The sequence below is a fragment of the Anser brachyrhynchus genome, assembly GCF_964034855.1.
Source record: "Anser brachyrhynchus genome assembly, chromosome: 18".
NCBI classification, from domain to species: Eukaryota; Metazoa; Chordata; class Aves; order Anseriformes; family Anatidae; genus Anser; species Anser brachyrhynchus.
In genome coordinates, this window is record NC_137711.1 from 1,093,953 (window position 1) to 1,109,461 (window position 15,509).

The 15,509-nt window shown below is 60.4% G+C and overlaps 1 protein-coding gene across 1 annotated transcript; it reads left to right on the top strand.

Moving 5' to 3' along the window:
- The first annotated feature begins 289 nt into the window (after nt 1–289).
- Nucleotides 290–7,026, top strand: CHMP6 (charged multivesicular body protein 6). Its single transcript, XM_080561025.1, has 8 exons — nt 290–448; nt 598–707; nt 1,110–1,197; nt 1,775–1,861; nt 1,975–2,040; nt 2,315–2,395; nt 2,991–3,045; nt 4,318–7,026. The coding sequence occupies exons 1-8, from the start codon at nt 386–388 to the stop codon at nt 4,368–4,370; spliced, it is 603 nt and encodes a 200-aa protein (XP_080417151.1). The 5' UTR covers nt 290–385; the 3' UTR covers nt 4,371–7,026.
- Nucleotides 7,027–15,509: the final 8,483 nt, after the last annotated feature.

A 15,509-nucleotide genomic window follows, 5' to 3' on the forward strand; every position in this document is an offset into this window, starting at 1 on the left:
TACCCCACCCTCTACAACCCCCTTCCTCTTTTATAACCCCCCCTTCCACTCTCCGTCCCCTATACCCCGCCACCCCCTACCCCCCTCCCCAACACCCCCTATTTCCTACAAGCCCCGTACCCCGCTGCCCTATAACTCCCCCATCCCCCTGCCCCACACCCCCCCCATCCCCATCAGCCCCCCCCACACCCCCAGCCCCTTCCACACCCCAAATCCCCTCTCCCGGCCCCCTCCGCGCCCCGCTACCGCCCCCCCGCGGCCTCCTCGCCCCGCTCTCGCCTTCCGCGGGGCCGGGCCCTGCGCGGCCGCCGTCGGGGGGCGGAGGCCGGGGGGAGGCCGGGCCGGGCCGCCCGGGGCCGGGCCGGGGCCGAACGGCGGCGGGGCCATGGGGAACCTGCTCGGGAGGAAGCGGCGCAGCCGCGTCACGGAGCAGGACAAGGCCGTGCTGGTAACGGGGGCTGGGGGGCGGTGAGGGCCGGTGGGGCCCGGTGGGGCCCGGTGGGGCCCGGTGGGGCCCGGTGAGGCGGCGGCGGCTGCCCCGGCTGCCCCGGTTGCCCCGGGCCCGGCCGTGACGGCGGCCCCGCTGTGTCCCTGCAGCAGCTGAAGCAGCAGCGCGACAAGCTGAGGCAGTACCAGAAGCGGATCAGCCTCAACCTGGAGCGGGAGCGAGCGCTGGCCCGGCAGCTGCTGAAGGAGGGCAAGAAGGAGTGAGTGGGGCGGCGCCGAGCCCCCGCGGGCCCCGGGCCTTGCTGGCGGGGGGGGGGGGGTCCCCTGAGGCTTCTCTTCCATCCGTCCCCTGCCCCTTGTGGCCGGGCTCGGGTCTGGGTGGCTGCACGACAAACCCCCTAGCACGATAAACCCCCCGTCCCCACCAAGTACACCTGCGTTTCCAGGTGCTAGGTAGCCAGTTTATGCTTGATTAATTGGCTCACCCTTATCGTTCACAGGACCAGCTCAGAGTTCGCATTTAATTTACAATTTTGTTTCTCCTCTTTCGGAAAAAAACGCAAAACGAGAACTGTTTAAACGAGTACCGTCGCCTAAAGCGACCTCTTTAGGCTCATCTGCTCTCTTCTGTGCTGAGTTGTCCTGCTCTTCTTTTCCCCCAGAAAAGCCCTGCTCTTGCTAAAGAAGAAGCGCTACCAAGAGCAGCTCCTGGACAGAACGGATAACCAGATCAGCAACTTGGAGCGGATGGTAAGCGCGAGCTGGGCCTGTCCCTGCGGGCAGCCCGCTGCGTGCGGGGGGAGCGCCGTCCTGGGCCGGGGGTGACTGCCTTGGAGCTGCCACGTCCTGCTGGGGGCAGAGTCCTCTGCCCAACGCGCAGCTCTCTGAGATCGGCCTCGTGCCACGGCTCTTCTCTAAAGAGTCAACGTGAGCTTGGTTTGAGTCCGTATTGCAGGCTCCGTGTTAAATACCTGTTCGGTGAGTTAGTAAAACTTTAGTCGCAGTGCGGGCAGCTGTAGGAGAAACTTCCTCTGGTTTGTCTTGGTGCCTTGGTTTTAGGAACAGATGTATTTGTTCTTGTGTGGTCGGTGAAATTACTGCCTCAGCTTAGATGGTCAGCTGGAGAGCCAGAAAAAGGCCTGCTGGATATACTTTTGCGCCTGCCTGCGTTAAAAGTTTTTCTGTGCGTGTTTCGTGCTGCTGGTGTAATTCAGGCTTCTGTTGGGACTCTTGGCTGTCTTCACCTTGCATTTTCTCTGGGAATCTTGGCAGTTTGTACCCGGGCTGTGACAGCCAGTGATGCTTCCCCCTCGCCTTCCTGTTTCAGGTCCAGGATATCGAGTTCACCCAGATCGAAATGAAGGTCATCGAGGGCCTGAAAATAGGCAACGAATGTCTGAACAAGATGCACCAGGTATGTGTGAGCGGCTCAGCTGAGCGTCCTCTTGCCTCGGACTAGGCTGGGCCCTGGGTGTTTGCAGCTGTCTCCCTGCAGGCCTCACTTACGCACGAATTTTGTCTCTTCAGGTTATGTCAATAGAAGAAGTGGAAAGAATAATAGGTGAAACCCAAGATGCTGTGGAGTACCAGAGGGTACGTACTGTGTGCATGAACAGTTGTGAGCAGAGGCAGCCTGCCACGCCGAATTCCTCTGGCGTGCAGTATGTTCCCAGCCTTATTTAACAGGCAATCAGGCTGGGAATTGAATCTTAGTCGCCTGCAGAAAAATTAAGTTTGTTAGTTTTCTGAGTACCCCTTCAGCCTGTGTTTATGTTGATTTCCCACATCCACGTATCCTGCCGTAAGCCACAGAGTTGCTTCTGTGCATTGTTGTTGACTACAGTATGTCTCTTCCTCACTTTTATAGCAAATAGATGAGCTATTGGCTGGCAGCCTGACTGAGGAGGATGAAGATGCCATTCTAGAAGAATTAAACACTATTACTCAGGTAGGATTAATCTGATGTTCTTATAATTATTTGCAGCGTGTGTTTCCAGGAAGCTGTTTGCAGTAGGGGAAAGTGTCTTTTTACCACTCATGACAGCTTTTCTTCTGCTACCTGTTATAGTTGTACCTGTTTGTGCCTAATTCCTGTGTCAGCAAAGATTAAGCTAATTGCTCCATACACAGGGGTCATTTAAAATGGGATGATTTTAAGGGTTGTACTTTTATTTGCGAACTGTTACAGTCAGCTGATCTCTGCTCTTACTGGAGAGCTATTCCACTTCAGTAGTTGAAGATCTTGAATGAAAGTCCTGGGTCATGCTCAGATAAACAGAAAGCAGCGTACGTTATCACTCCCACCCATCTCTGTGCTGCCCGTGGCTCCAAACACTGGCTTGGTTTGGCTTCACTTACTGGGCAGTGCTGAAACCCATAACCCTTCCCGCAGTTCTGGGGGCAGATGTCCGTTTGTCTGTGAAGTCTCTTTTATTACTGTTCTGTTCCCAAACAGTCTTGGCACAAAACTGGGGTGCAAGGGTCTGGGACCGCCGCCTGGCGCGTGGGGTGTGTGTCATGTGTTGTCTTTAATGTTCTTGCAGGAACAGCTGGAGCTTCCAGAAGTTCCTTCTGAGCCACTCCCGGAAGAGATCGCAGGTATGCTTTCTTTTCGGTTCTGTGCAATACTTGGAGACCCTCTCCTTACCGTAAGTGCCTCTGACAAACCCCTTTTTGCTGAACCTTTACCTTAAGAGGCCTCAAGGCCCTGGTCCCTTTCTGTTAGTCAGCATCTAGTCATTCCTGGAAGAGTTCCCCCTTGTGTGACTTGCACCTGCCGTTCCCAAGTCACGCTCTGGACCTGCTGGTAGGCTGCCAGCTGCGGTGTGTCACGTTGCGAAGCTCCGCGAGGGATTCCTTCCCTGGCCCTCTGCTTGATCCAAAACTCGACTGGTCCCCAGCATGTCAACGCAGCGTGTTGGCATGCAAGGACGATGTTTGGTGACCACAGATAGGAGCATTCGCACTGGGGGAGGGAGGGGAAAGAAGGAGTAAAAAAGGTTTCAGTGAGACTCGCGATGGTTTGAAGCTCTGTTGACCTTCCTGCAGCTGACCACAGTGGCTTTGAGCTGGCTGGGTGAGGGTCGCTGGAGCCCCAGAGCTCCAGGGCTGCTGGAGCGTGAGCTCCGCAGAACCGGTGTGATGCCGTGCTCCCTCCTGCGCGACCCAAAGCCTCAGCAGCAGGGGCTGTGCAGCTGGATGTGAAGGAGGGGGAGAGGGCTCAGAAAGCAGAGTGTTACCGGGCGGCTGCCCCTGCTGAAAAGCTGAAGGCAGGGCCTGCACTGGGGGCAGCGAGGCGGGTGAGCAGAAGCTGGTTTTCAGCCCGGCCTGTGCAACCCAGGGGCTGTCGTTAAGCTGCTTCCTCTGCATGGAATCTGGCCGGGAGAAATCTGGGCTGTGGGAGATGTTTAGTCGTAGTGCTTGTTTAGTAAACACGGATCAGTTGTCACCTCTGCGTGGTGACCGCAGGACGGCCAAATAAAATACGAGCTGCCCTTGCAGCACGCAGCTGGCTGAGCCTGCTTTAGGTTGGCGTTGTCGGGACAAAGGGGAGACAAAGCTTGCCCACCCCCTGCCCTCCGAGCAATCGCTGTTCTAGATCTGTTTCTCTGGGCTGGGAGCTAGCTGAAGTTGTGTCAGGTACATTCTGAAACTGTTTTAATTCTTGAAGTGCTGTGGAAAAGAGGGGCAGACGGGATATGTAGAATTATTTATAATGAACACTTACAACTCAGTAACTTTCCAGGCACTGTGCAAGCATTTGTTGCTCTTTTGAGAAGTGGAATGAGAGTCGTAGTTCTTCCTCGGGAGATGATTCTGGAGATTGTTTGTGTTCTCTGTGTCTGTAACAAGTTTCTTTTTCCTCCACAGAACCAGCACCAGTCAAGAACAGGCCAAAACCAGAGCTTGTGGCAGCATCCTAACTCCCACTTCTGGGGATTCCCCCATAACTTTCACCCAGGACAGTTTCCATCCCAGCCTGTGCTGGGAACAAGCAATGCCTTGGCAGCATCCCAGCTGTGCTGGGCGGATTGCGGAGCAGGATTCCCTGCGCAGGGTGGGGAACCTCAGCTGGTTGATTATTGCTCTTGTATCAAGATTATTTTCTAGTGCTTTCTTTTTTTGTAACTTAAATTCTGAACTCACTCAGCTGCGCTGTCTCGGGATTAAATAACAACTCTCAAACTTCCAAAGCCAAATGCTTTCTTAGGTTTGGTTGGTTTGATTTCAGTTGTAAACCTGCCTCTGCTCTGACAGAATCCCCATCAAGCCCTCCCTTGGAGGGCTTGTGGCTGTCTTAGGGCCACCGCGCTTGTGAACCCTCCTGACCTTTCTGGTGTCCGCACACCTCTGTCCCTCTGCTTCTCCTCTTCTGGCTCTGTTTGTGGAAGAGCTGCTGATGTTTCTTGTCCTCACCTAGATCAGGCTGCCTGGGACGAGCAGGGACCCGCGGGGGCCCCGTAGGCAGGGGCTGGGTGCAGGCAGCCCGGGGGAGGCAGCAAAGCCTCCGTGCCGCGGCTGGAAACGGTTCTGGCAGCTCGTGCAAAACCAGCATACGTGAGGGTGCTTCACTGGGGCGAAGCTAGGAGTGATTGCTTGACTTTGCCTGCAGCAGCGCTCGCGGAGAGGGACGCAAACCTCTGTGTGAGGTGAGGAGCTGCTCTCCGGGCATGAGTCAGAGGCAGCTGGTAAGGATTCCCGTTCAGATCCCGCTCTGCCTCTGGCAATCCGTGGCACCGAATGCAGAAGTGGAGTTAAGAAATCTGCTGAGCCTCTTAAAATTTATAGCAAGGAGCATTCTGCCGATGTTAGGAGCCAGAAGTCACCCCGTGTTGGCTCAGCACCTTCATCAGAGTCCGAGTTCACCTTTGCAGTGTTCAGGCGGACTGAGCTCGATTCTGCTGCCCGCTGTCAGCTCCTGGTTGGTATTTCCTCGTGTGCAGGAGACAGGAAAGGTCAGGCTGGGTAGGCGAGAGGCTTGTTCTGCACCAGACGTGAAGTTTGAAGTTCTTTAAGTCCGAAGGCTCTGCTCAGTAAGGAGCTAGAGGGGAGGCCGTTTTCTCCTGAGACCTGGCTGCGGAGGACGGTCCGGTGCTCAGCGCGGTGTAGCGGGGCGCCGGGGCTGGCGTGGCTGATGAGCTGCTTGGAGAGCTGCCTGGCCAGCCAGGTGGTGGGCAGGTTTAGCCGTTCTTGGAAGCACGCGTACTTGCCAGCTTGCAGATGCTCTTCAGGACGCTGCAGATCTTTATTTATTACGGTCTTGAAGCCACAACCCTCAATCCCTGTTTCTGTGACAGAGCGGAAGGACCCAGAGCGCCCTCTGAGACTTTCGGTGGCTGCCTTTGGGGCTCTGTGACCTGGTGCTAGACCACGCTAACTAATCCCGGAGGCTGCTGCCCCCCAGCCTGCAGCGAGGAGTCGGCAGCGACTGGGGGGTGTTGGATTTTTGTTTGTTTGTTGCTGTTCTGTTGCGTTTAAGTCATGCTTTCTGTTTCGTCTCCGTTTGTGCTGTTCCAAGGACTGGTGGGGTATCCACGTCGCCCTGCCAGGGGCAGGGCGTGGGGCACAAACCCTCGAGCAGCGTGCACTTTGCGGTTGCCCTATTTTCAATCTCACCGCGCTGCCTCTCTCTTAATTAACGTTGCATAACAAAGCCTCTGCCCCACAAGCTGCAGACGTGTTTACAAAGCAGTGCAACAGAAAACAACCAACTTTCTCCGAAATTGGCAGAGGGGGGTTTGAAACGATCCCTGTGCCTATGCTGAATGCGCCGGTGACCCCAGGCAGTGTTTGGAACAGCCGCGTTACAGCCGCCTGCCATTCAGCTTTCACAGCTGAAGCTAAAATAGGGCAGAGCTGTGTCTGTTTTGCACTCCTGTGGTGGTTTTTCTCCAGGCAAGGCTCTTGCTGCTGTTACCACCCCGGGTGGCTTGCAGTGCCCGCTGTTTCCACCAGAGAGAGCCTTGTCCTCACCGGCGCGGTGGCGCCTGCAGCACTGGTGGGACGTTTTTCTTCCAGCCCCCTTTGGGCCGTTGCTAGCCTGGTGTCTCCTTGTTTAATCTTCCCCTGTTTAATTTGTGACTCATAGGAATGAATGCTGGACTCTCCCAAGAAGAAGGTCTCGAAGGGACCTCTTGCTGCTAGCGCTCTGAGTAAGCCGTGTTACGCAGGGTTGGCGCACGTCGTCGCGGTCTGCGTGCTCCTTTTCTTTCCCACAAAATTCCTGGCGACCAGGGAGGCACGAGCAAACCATCCCCTGGGGAAGCTGTGCTGATGCTGTGCCATCAGGCTGTGACTGCAGCCGGGGTGCTGAGCCGCTCCGTCTGTGCCCCCTGCCCCGTGGGAGCTGCATTTGGGCAGTGCTGGAGGGGTTAAGGCTGCTCCCTGCCCCGGTGGGTGCCATGAAGGGGCCGCACGCTGACCTCCCGACAGGAAAGTTGGGAGCAGATCGCCAGCGGCTTCCTCTTCTAATCCCTGTAGCAAACATTGCGCTGTGCCTCCGTGGGAGGAAGAGCCAGGAGCGGTGTGTGACCTCCGTGGTGTGCTGTAACAATAAACGATTTCTAATGGTTTCACCGATTCCTCTTTCAGTCTCGTATTTTCAAAGTAAATGTTTTCAGTGAGTAAGAGTTGCCTTCCTCCCTGCTCAGCTCCCTGCTCCTGGGAGAGGCTTGGGCAGGAAGTTTCCGAACAGGCTCCGTGTGTAAGAGAAAAACAATCCCGTCTGCCTGCCTGTCCCGGGAGCGCTCCTCTCTTGGGTAACGACAGCAGCGGTGCCCTGGCAGACGTGGCACAGGCAAAATAAGGTGAGGTGGGGCTGCATTTCAGAGATACCGTGCATCGTATTATTGCTGCGGTGGTGAAGCTGCTGCTGTGGTGCTCTGCCTGCCCCCTGCTTGGCACGGCGGCTCCCCAGGGTCGGCGCACGAGGCCCAGGGCCGTGCACAGCGCCTGCAGTGCTCGGCTCCCTGGAGAAGGCAAGAGCACCACGAAGGGCTCACGGGAGGCAGCAGCACCGGGGTGGATGTTTGAAAGTCAGCCCTCCTGCCCGTGGAAGCTGGGCTGGGTTTTGCTGGGTTCATTCTGGGATCTTTAAGGAACCGCTCAACGGGCCCAAGCTGGGGCTGTCGGAGCTGCCTGGCCCTTTGCTGGCTCCCTGTTATTCCGGATGCAGGTCCCTTTTGGGGGCTGAGGCCGTGGGATGTCTCTGGGTCTCTCCTGCCCCCAACCACCTGGACCCTGTGCTGCTGCTCGGCCTCTCCACCTCTTGCTGGCACAAGGAGTTGCTGCGTCCCTGGGGGTGCAGCTCCACGGTGTTTAATTATCGCTCCCTGCGGCAGCGGGGTGGGAGCCGGCCCCCGGCCGTGCGGGCTGAGCCCAGGGCTGCTCCAGCTGTGCTTTAGCTGCCCAGATGTGCAGCTCCATGAAGGTGTCTTCCCTCGAAGCGCGTCGCTGCGGCAGCCTTGCTGCTGCTAATTAAACCCCGCAGGATGCGGGCGGCCCCGCGCCGCTGCCTCTGCCAGCCCCGCACAGTGCCTGGTGCCCGGGGGGGGGGTCAGGCCACCGGGCTGGAGTCACACCAAGCATCCCATCACAGACCCAGCTCACGTGAGGGTGAATTCCAATCCCTTTGTATTTTTGGGAGCAGGAGACTTGTCTCTTCTCCCGGAGCCGCTGCCGGAGTCCCAGTGGCGTTTCCGCGGCACCAAGGGGTGCCCGATCCCGTCCCCGTGGCGTTTAACGGGGCGGGTGGCCATGCGAGACCCCAGCCCCGCACGCGAGCCAGCGACATCCCTGGCGACATCCCCGCGGCCTGGCAGCCTCTCGCCACCTCGCAGCCGCCCTTCCTCTCCATGCAGCCAGCAGCGACGCCCGCGGAGCCGCGGCAGTTTCTATGCCGACACGGCTGGAGCGCTGCCGGCCGGGGCTGCGCGGGGGGCTGGCGGCTGCGGACCCCGCTAAGGCGAACGTTTCCTGAAGCACCCGTGGAAACCACGGCGAGGGGAAAACCCGAGCGGCCGCTGCTCCGCGGGCCTTGCTCCTGCCTTTGCTCTGGCTGCTCCTTGACATCGGTGAGCGCAGGGAGGCGGCTGGGGGTCTGCGCCCACCCTGCGCAGCCCCAGGTCTGCGGCCCTGGGGCAGGGGGTGACTTGCAGCAGTGCCCGGGGGGCCCCCTGGCCACGGCTCTGTGCTCCCACCCTGCTGCTAACACATCTCCTTCATCCTCCACCCTCCTTGGCAGAGACCAAGTCGGGAACAGGCGGTTTTGGGGAGGGTTGCGGGGTATTTCTATTTTCCTGCTCCCCTTCGTCATGCCTCACCCCACGAAGTCTCCCTGCAGCCCGATGCTCCCTGTGCCCAGCTCACACAAGGATGGCACAGGGGGGGCATGGTGCTCGGAGGCAGCGCTGGCAGCGGCCGGGTCTGCAGGGGCAGCGTGGCAGCCTCGGCCCCTCGGCGTGCTGAGGACCGTGGGCACAGCCGCTGGCTCCTTCCTTCTCCCCGGTCACCTTTTTTAAGTGGCCGGGTGTCACGCTGAGTCCCCAGCTGGAAGATGGAAGAGCCTTTGGCAGAGAACAAGCCTGGGTTTTGAAAGTTCGACTGTGGGAAAAAAAATCAGTGCAATTTCCTGATTGGAGCAGTGGTGGGGACAAAGCAGATTTGTTAGAGAGCTGCACGCCCGAGCGCAGGAATGTGACCTCTGCGAGCGCTGAGCGCTACCCAGGACCTCTCAGTGCACGGCGGTGCTTGGCAGCGAACAAAATGCTGCCGCAGCGACTGCTCTGATGGAAGGGAGTCGGGATTTCACCCTCTGGGGTCGCCAGGCCCACTTCCAGGCTGGTTTCTGGTTTGGGAGGAGCACTGGGAGGTGACGGCTGGCCCCGGGTCACCCTCCTGCTACTTCCCTGCTCTGCGGAGGAATGCGGTTCCTCAGGTCCTCGGGTCGCGGGTGAAGCTGCGGGCACACACCGTGCCTTTGTACGGCCGTCACGGCAAAGTCACTTATTGTCCCCAGCTGTCAGCTGCCGCCACCCGGCCACCTCCACCCGCGGCATCGGCTGCCAGTGAGCGACCGGTGGGGCTGCGCGGTGGGGCTGGTGTGGGCTGCACCCAGGGCTGCGCTGAGTCACGGCCCGCACGGGCACGGTTAGCAGGGGAAGGAACAAGTGGAGACCAGTCCCGGGGATGTGCCTGTGCCGCCGGGTCGGGAAGCGAGAAGGCTCCTGGCACCGACGGGTCCTCGGGCTGGGAGAGCAGCCCCGGCCCCAGAGGGCTCCGCAGCACGCGGTGCCCGGTGACCCCGGCCAAGGCTCCAGGGGAGGCACTGCCCGGTGCAGCAACGTGATGCGAAATCCCATCGTGCCAATTATGCAAATCGCATGAACTATGCCTGCTATTCAGAAGTATCCCCAGAGATCTCCTTAGCGAGCTGTAATTCAGCATTACTCACTCCCGAAACCAGGCGCTGGGGCAAGCCAGGAGCGCGCGGGGCTGTGCCCGGCTCAGCAGCCTGGCAGTGCCCAGGAGCCGGTGCCCCCAGCCCCCTGCATCCCCCCCTGCCGCCCCCCCAGCGTCTCCTAGCAGGCCTTGGGGCTGCCATGGGGCTTTGATCCATCCACCTCTGGGCCTCGGCAGGCAACCTGCTGGGATCTGCTGCTGGCCCCGCACTGCTGCCAGCCCAGGCCCCCACCATGCCCTGTCCTGCCTCCCCCGGCCCACCCGGCGCCTCCATCCCCGCCGTCCTCCCAGGCCCCAGCACAGCGCTCTCCTTCTCCGCAGAGCTTTGTTCTCCCACCCACTCCCTGCTTTCTTCCGTCACTCCAGCTCCTCCCTGCGCTTGCTCTCCCCCGGCCCCACGGGAGCGGCTGCTCCACGCAGGCTCCCCCGGCTCCTGCTGCCAGCCCAGCACATGTGGCCCCGTGCCGGCACCGCACCACGGCACCGGTGCCACGAGAGCCCTCCGCCAGCACGTCCCCTGCCAGCCCACGCCTGCACCCTGGGCCACTTCTTTAATTTGCCGTCAGTGACCCCGGGGACAGGCACTGATCCCGGCAGCGGTGCCCAGCCAAGCCCCGCCGGCCCAGCACCGTGCCCCACCTCTGCCTGCCCCTGCCCTTCAGGCTAACGGGGGGCGAGTTGCGCCGCTCGCTGCGCCTCGCTCCCCTCCCCTGTGAAGTACCAGCGACCTACTTGGTGGCACGGATGGAGTCCTGCTCAGCAAAGTGCTAGACAAGGGCTCGAAAGTGCTGGCACCAGTGTTTTAGCCTCTGTGCTGGATTTCAGCACCACAGCTTCCACCTAATAAAATAAGAGCCCGAATTGTTCATCCTTTGCTAATCCTCCATAAATGGCTTTACTTGATTTGTGCTTTGGGGGGGGGTTTAACTGGCTGACAGTTGCTGACACACTCGGGGAATCTCCAATTTCATGGCAACTTTTCAGCCCTGACTCTCCAAAACGAAACCCCAAAAATCTCGCATGTGCAGTGCGCCGGTGGTGGCACAGGGGAGGGACGAGGCTGGGAAGGACACGGGGGTGCCTGCTGCCGTGGTGGGACCAGGGGGCACCCAGCTGGGCACCGAGGGCAACCACGGGGCATCACAGCCACCCCGCCAGCATCCCGACACCATCAGTGCTGCCGTGCACTTGTGCAAGGCCCCGGGGATGTTTCCATCTGCCGGAGGGCAGTGACCGGCTCCAGGTGGTGGGGAGAGCCCCACGGAGCCCCCGCGCTGCTGCTGGAGGGGGACGGGAAAGGCAGCAGGCAGGGAGCGCAGCAGCCTGGAGCTCGACGGCACAGGTCAGGGCTCGGGATGCAGCCGCATGCGGACGGGAACCACGCATCGATCAGAAATACCCAGCCAAAGAGGCTGAGCGGGACGAGACGGCCAAGGGAACAGCACATCCTGCACTGGGGGCTCGGGTGGTTTTGCTCAGACCCATTAGGCCGATTCCCCAAAGTGCCACGTCAGACGCCAGGAAAATCATATTAAAATTGCTTTAGAAACAAATAACTGCTGGCAGAGCGTGGAGAGGACCCACAGCAGAATAATGCGCAGCAGCGCACCGGGGCTCTGATGGGGAAGCCATCCGCGTGAGACAAAAAGTCCATAAATTTCCTGTTAATCTCATTAACAAGTTGACACTTGCAGGTGCGCTCCTGCCTCGTGCCACACTGCTCAGAGGGGCTGGAGAAGGAGATTTTCCTTCTGGCTCCTTTCATTTCTGCACGCCGCAAGCAGGGCACTGCTGCTGTCAGACCGACGTGTGGGGAGCAGGGCAGCCCCTGCCCCTCACACCCACGGTCCCAGCCAGGCAAGTCGGCGACAGAGAAGGCTTCTGCCACCTCGCCCAGCCAAGGGAGCCCTGCTCCACGCTGCCAGCAGCCCCCTCCCTCCGTGCCCCCTCTCCTGCCCCTGCCCACCCGGGGCAGAGGCACCGCCAGGGCTGCGGAGCCGGGCGGCGAGAGCCGGGTGTCCTCTTGGTAGCGGCTGGGGACACGTCGTGGCCAGAGGTGCGAGGGATCATCACCTGCCTTCAGGTTTTTTTTTTTTCCTGAGGCCACAAGGACACGGGAACTCCACCAGCACCTTGCAGCATCGCCGTCCCCTCCCCGAGCAGCGATGCGGCCCCGCAGCCACCTCCCCTGGAGGGACTCTGGGTTGCACGGATGGGCGTGCGCCTCTCCACCTCGCCACAAACCCATGGGGGTGCCGGCTGTAACAGAGCCTGAGGCGGCAACTTTCCACGGGCTAAGCGTGTGGTGCATGAGAGGAACCCCCCAGGCCCCGCTGAGCACCGTCCAACCCCAGTTGTGCCACCGAGCCCCTGCCCTTGGCCACCGCCACCCCAGCGCGGTGCTCGCCCCAGGTGCCGGGGCGCGTGACCCGGCTGGGCGCGCTGGCATGACGCCACGCTGATAATTAGGAAGGAACCTAATGAAACTTCTAAAATAGCACAATTTCCTCCACACACCTGCAGTCGAACTGGGTGGATTACATAAGTTGGTGTTGCCACAGCAACTTCGCTCCACCCAGGGCTGGAGGTGGACGGCGCCGCGTGCGTGGATGCGCCGTCACCCTGGGGAGAGACCGGGCGCAAAGGGGGTTTGGCGACGGGGAGAGCTGGCTCGGCGGCCGGGGCTTGGGTCTGACCTCTGGGGCACGGGAACCCCACTGGTGTCAGAGGTCTCGCGTGGAGGCGAGGTCCCTGCCTCGGGTCCTGCTCCTCCAGCCTGGCCCCCGCTCGGTCCCCGCCTGGCGAAGCAGGAGGCGAGGAGCAGCTGAAGGCGCTGCCGGGATGTAAGCAAACCGAGGGACTCCAACACCATGGTTACCCTGGGCACGCTCCAGCTGCCGCTGCTCCCTGGGGAGTGAATCACGGTAACAAAAAGACAGCTAACAGAAGAAAAGGAGAAACCAAAGCAAATGCTAGGGCACGAGGCGCAGGCAGGTTTTTTTTCCTGCCACAAATTCCCAGGGCACTGGAGGCAGGCGGTCCCGTGGTGGGATCGGCAGAAACACGGCCAGGGGCACCGACGGGGTGCCCGGCAGCGGGTTTGGACACGGGAAAAGCCAGGGGTAAATGGAGTTTGGTAAATCCTTTCCTTAATGTACGAATAAGAAACCAGCAGATGCTTACAGATGAGGATTTGCTTTGGGAGCGAGGGGGTGCGAGGCAGAAAGGCTTTCAGTACTCAGATTTCCTGGGGATAGAGATAAAGAGAAGCAGAAGACAGGAAGAAAGCAGAGCAGTTTGGAGGCTGGGAGCAGGCCTAGATGCGCGAGATTCTCTGAGGGTCGTCCCAAAAGGCCTCTTTTATTACGAGAAATTACAAATCCTTTTATCTTCTTCACCAGAAGAACAGCTTGTTTGAATTGCTGGGCTGTCACACTGGAATTAGATGCAAGAACCCCCCACATTCGTGACGTAGCGAAGAACTTACATAACGCAACTAAAAATAAGGTGATGGAGACGCATATGGAGGCACTCTCCTCCCGGCCGCTTGCTCTGAAATCCATCTCCAGCAGCGGAAAGCCAGCAGCGCCTCGGCCACGGGAGCAGCCACAAACCTCAGGCAGGAGCAGCCTGGAGCACAAAGCAGTGCATGGGCAGCCCGGGGCCTGCCACCCGTGGGGATGTGCCACCCGTGGCGATGTCCCACCCGTGGGGATGTCCCACCCATGTCGATGTCCCACCCGTGGCGATGTCCCACCCATGGCGATGTCCCACCTCCCCTTCTGTCCCCCAGCCCTAGCAGCAAAGGGTTAACCGGCCACGCCAGAGAACAAGAAAAGCCTGCACACACGTCGTAAATTCTTCCCTGTCCCCTGGTGTGGGAAACCTCTGAGAGGCCAAACTGGGAGCCAGGCGTGCCCGGGCTGAGCGGCGCCCCTGGGTGTCCCCCGGCTCCTCGCCTGCGGGAGGTGGAGGGGAGGCAGCAGGGGGGCAGGAGCGGAGCTTTGGGGCCGAGATATTGACTGGCTGGGGCTGCTCCTGCGGCTGCTGCTCGGAATCGATGGAGGAGATGACCGAGAAAGGCACGCGAGGCTGCTTAACTACTTCACTGCTCCCCGTGGCCGAGGGGCAGGAGGGGCAGGAGGGAAATGCTTGCTCCGAGGGCCAGGAGAGGCTGCCCGTGGTGGTTTGCACCCTGGCACCTTCAGCCCCTGGTGTGGCTGCAGGCATGCAGGGACAGGGACAGGGACAGGGACAGGGACAAGCCCCTTGATGCTCTGGTTCAAGCACAGACAGCACCGCAGGGAGCAGCAGGGGACGGCTGCATGGTGGGGACGGCCGTGAGGATGAGGACGGTGCGGTACTGGCCCGGAGGCACAACCACGCTGCTCGCATCCCTCGGGAGCAACACAAAATGCACTGCCATCAATCCGAGGGATGGGAGTGGGGCAGCTCCACAGCTGGGAGGACTGAGGGGATGCTGGAGCACCCCAGTGCTGGTGGGGCGAGGAGGGGAGAGCCCGGGGGGCAGCAGGCAGGGGCTGCCTCCCCTGCCCGGGCCAAGCCCTGCTCCAGGTTGTGCACGGACACCGTGGGCCCCATGCCCATGACCGCCCGTGGCACTCTCCCGTCCTTTCTGGATGGCATCTGACGTCTGTCCCCATCTAACAGCAACACCGTGCAGCCACCGGCTGCTCCTCACCCGCCCAGCACCGCGCGGGCAGGAGGACGGGGTCAGCATGGGGGGCAGCGAGGGTGTGTGGCACAGCGGGGACTGCAGGGCACGGCGTGGAGTATTGCAGGGGCACACGATATGGGATGGAGCATCAGGGGCTGTAGGATACGGAAGAGTAGGGGCTATAGGACAGGTTATGGGGTGCAGTGGGGGGTACGGATGGGGAATGGGAATAGGGAATGGGGTGGGAAAGGGGTGAGGGATGGGAATTGGGTATGGGATGGGAGTGGGTTATGGGATGGGAACAGGGAATGGGATGGGAATGGGGTGCAGGATGGGAATGGGGTATGGGACGGGAATGGGGTGCGGGATGGGAACGGGGAATGGGATGAAAATAGGGAATGGGGTACAGGATGGAAATAGGGAACGGGATGGGAATGGGGTACAGGATGGGAATGGGGAATGGGGTTACGGGATGGGAATAGGGAATGGGATGGGAATGGGGAATGGGGAATGGGATGGAAATAGGGAATGGGGTAAGGGATGGGAATGGGGTACAGGATGGGAATGGGGAATGGGGTTACGGGATGGGAATAGGGAATGGGATGGGAATGGGGAATGGGGAATAGGATGGAAATAGGGAATGGGGTAGGGGATGGGAATGGGGTACAGGACGAGAATAGGGCATGGAATGGGAACGGGGTGTAGGATAGGAGTGCAGCGGGGCACCATGGCACACGCAGGGGGCAGGCATCAGACGGGGCACAGCACGGTGCTGCCCCCCGCCCCGGCCGCCCCCCGCCCCCCGCTCAGCACCCCGCACCCCGCACCCCGCCCGGCTCAGCCCGGCTCAGCTCCTCCCTGCGGGCGGGCCGGGGCGGGCCGGGGCGGGCGGCGGCGGCCGGGAGCTGATAAAAGCGGCGGCCCC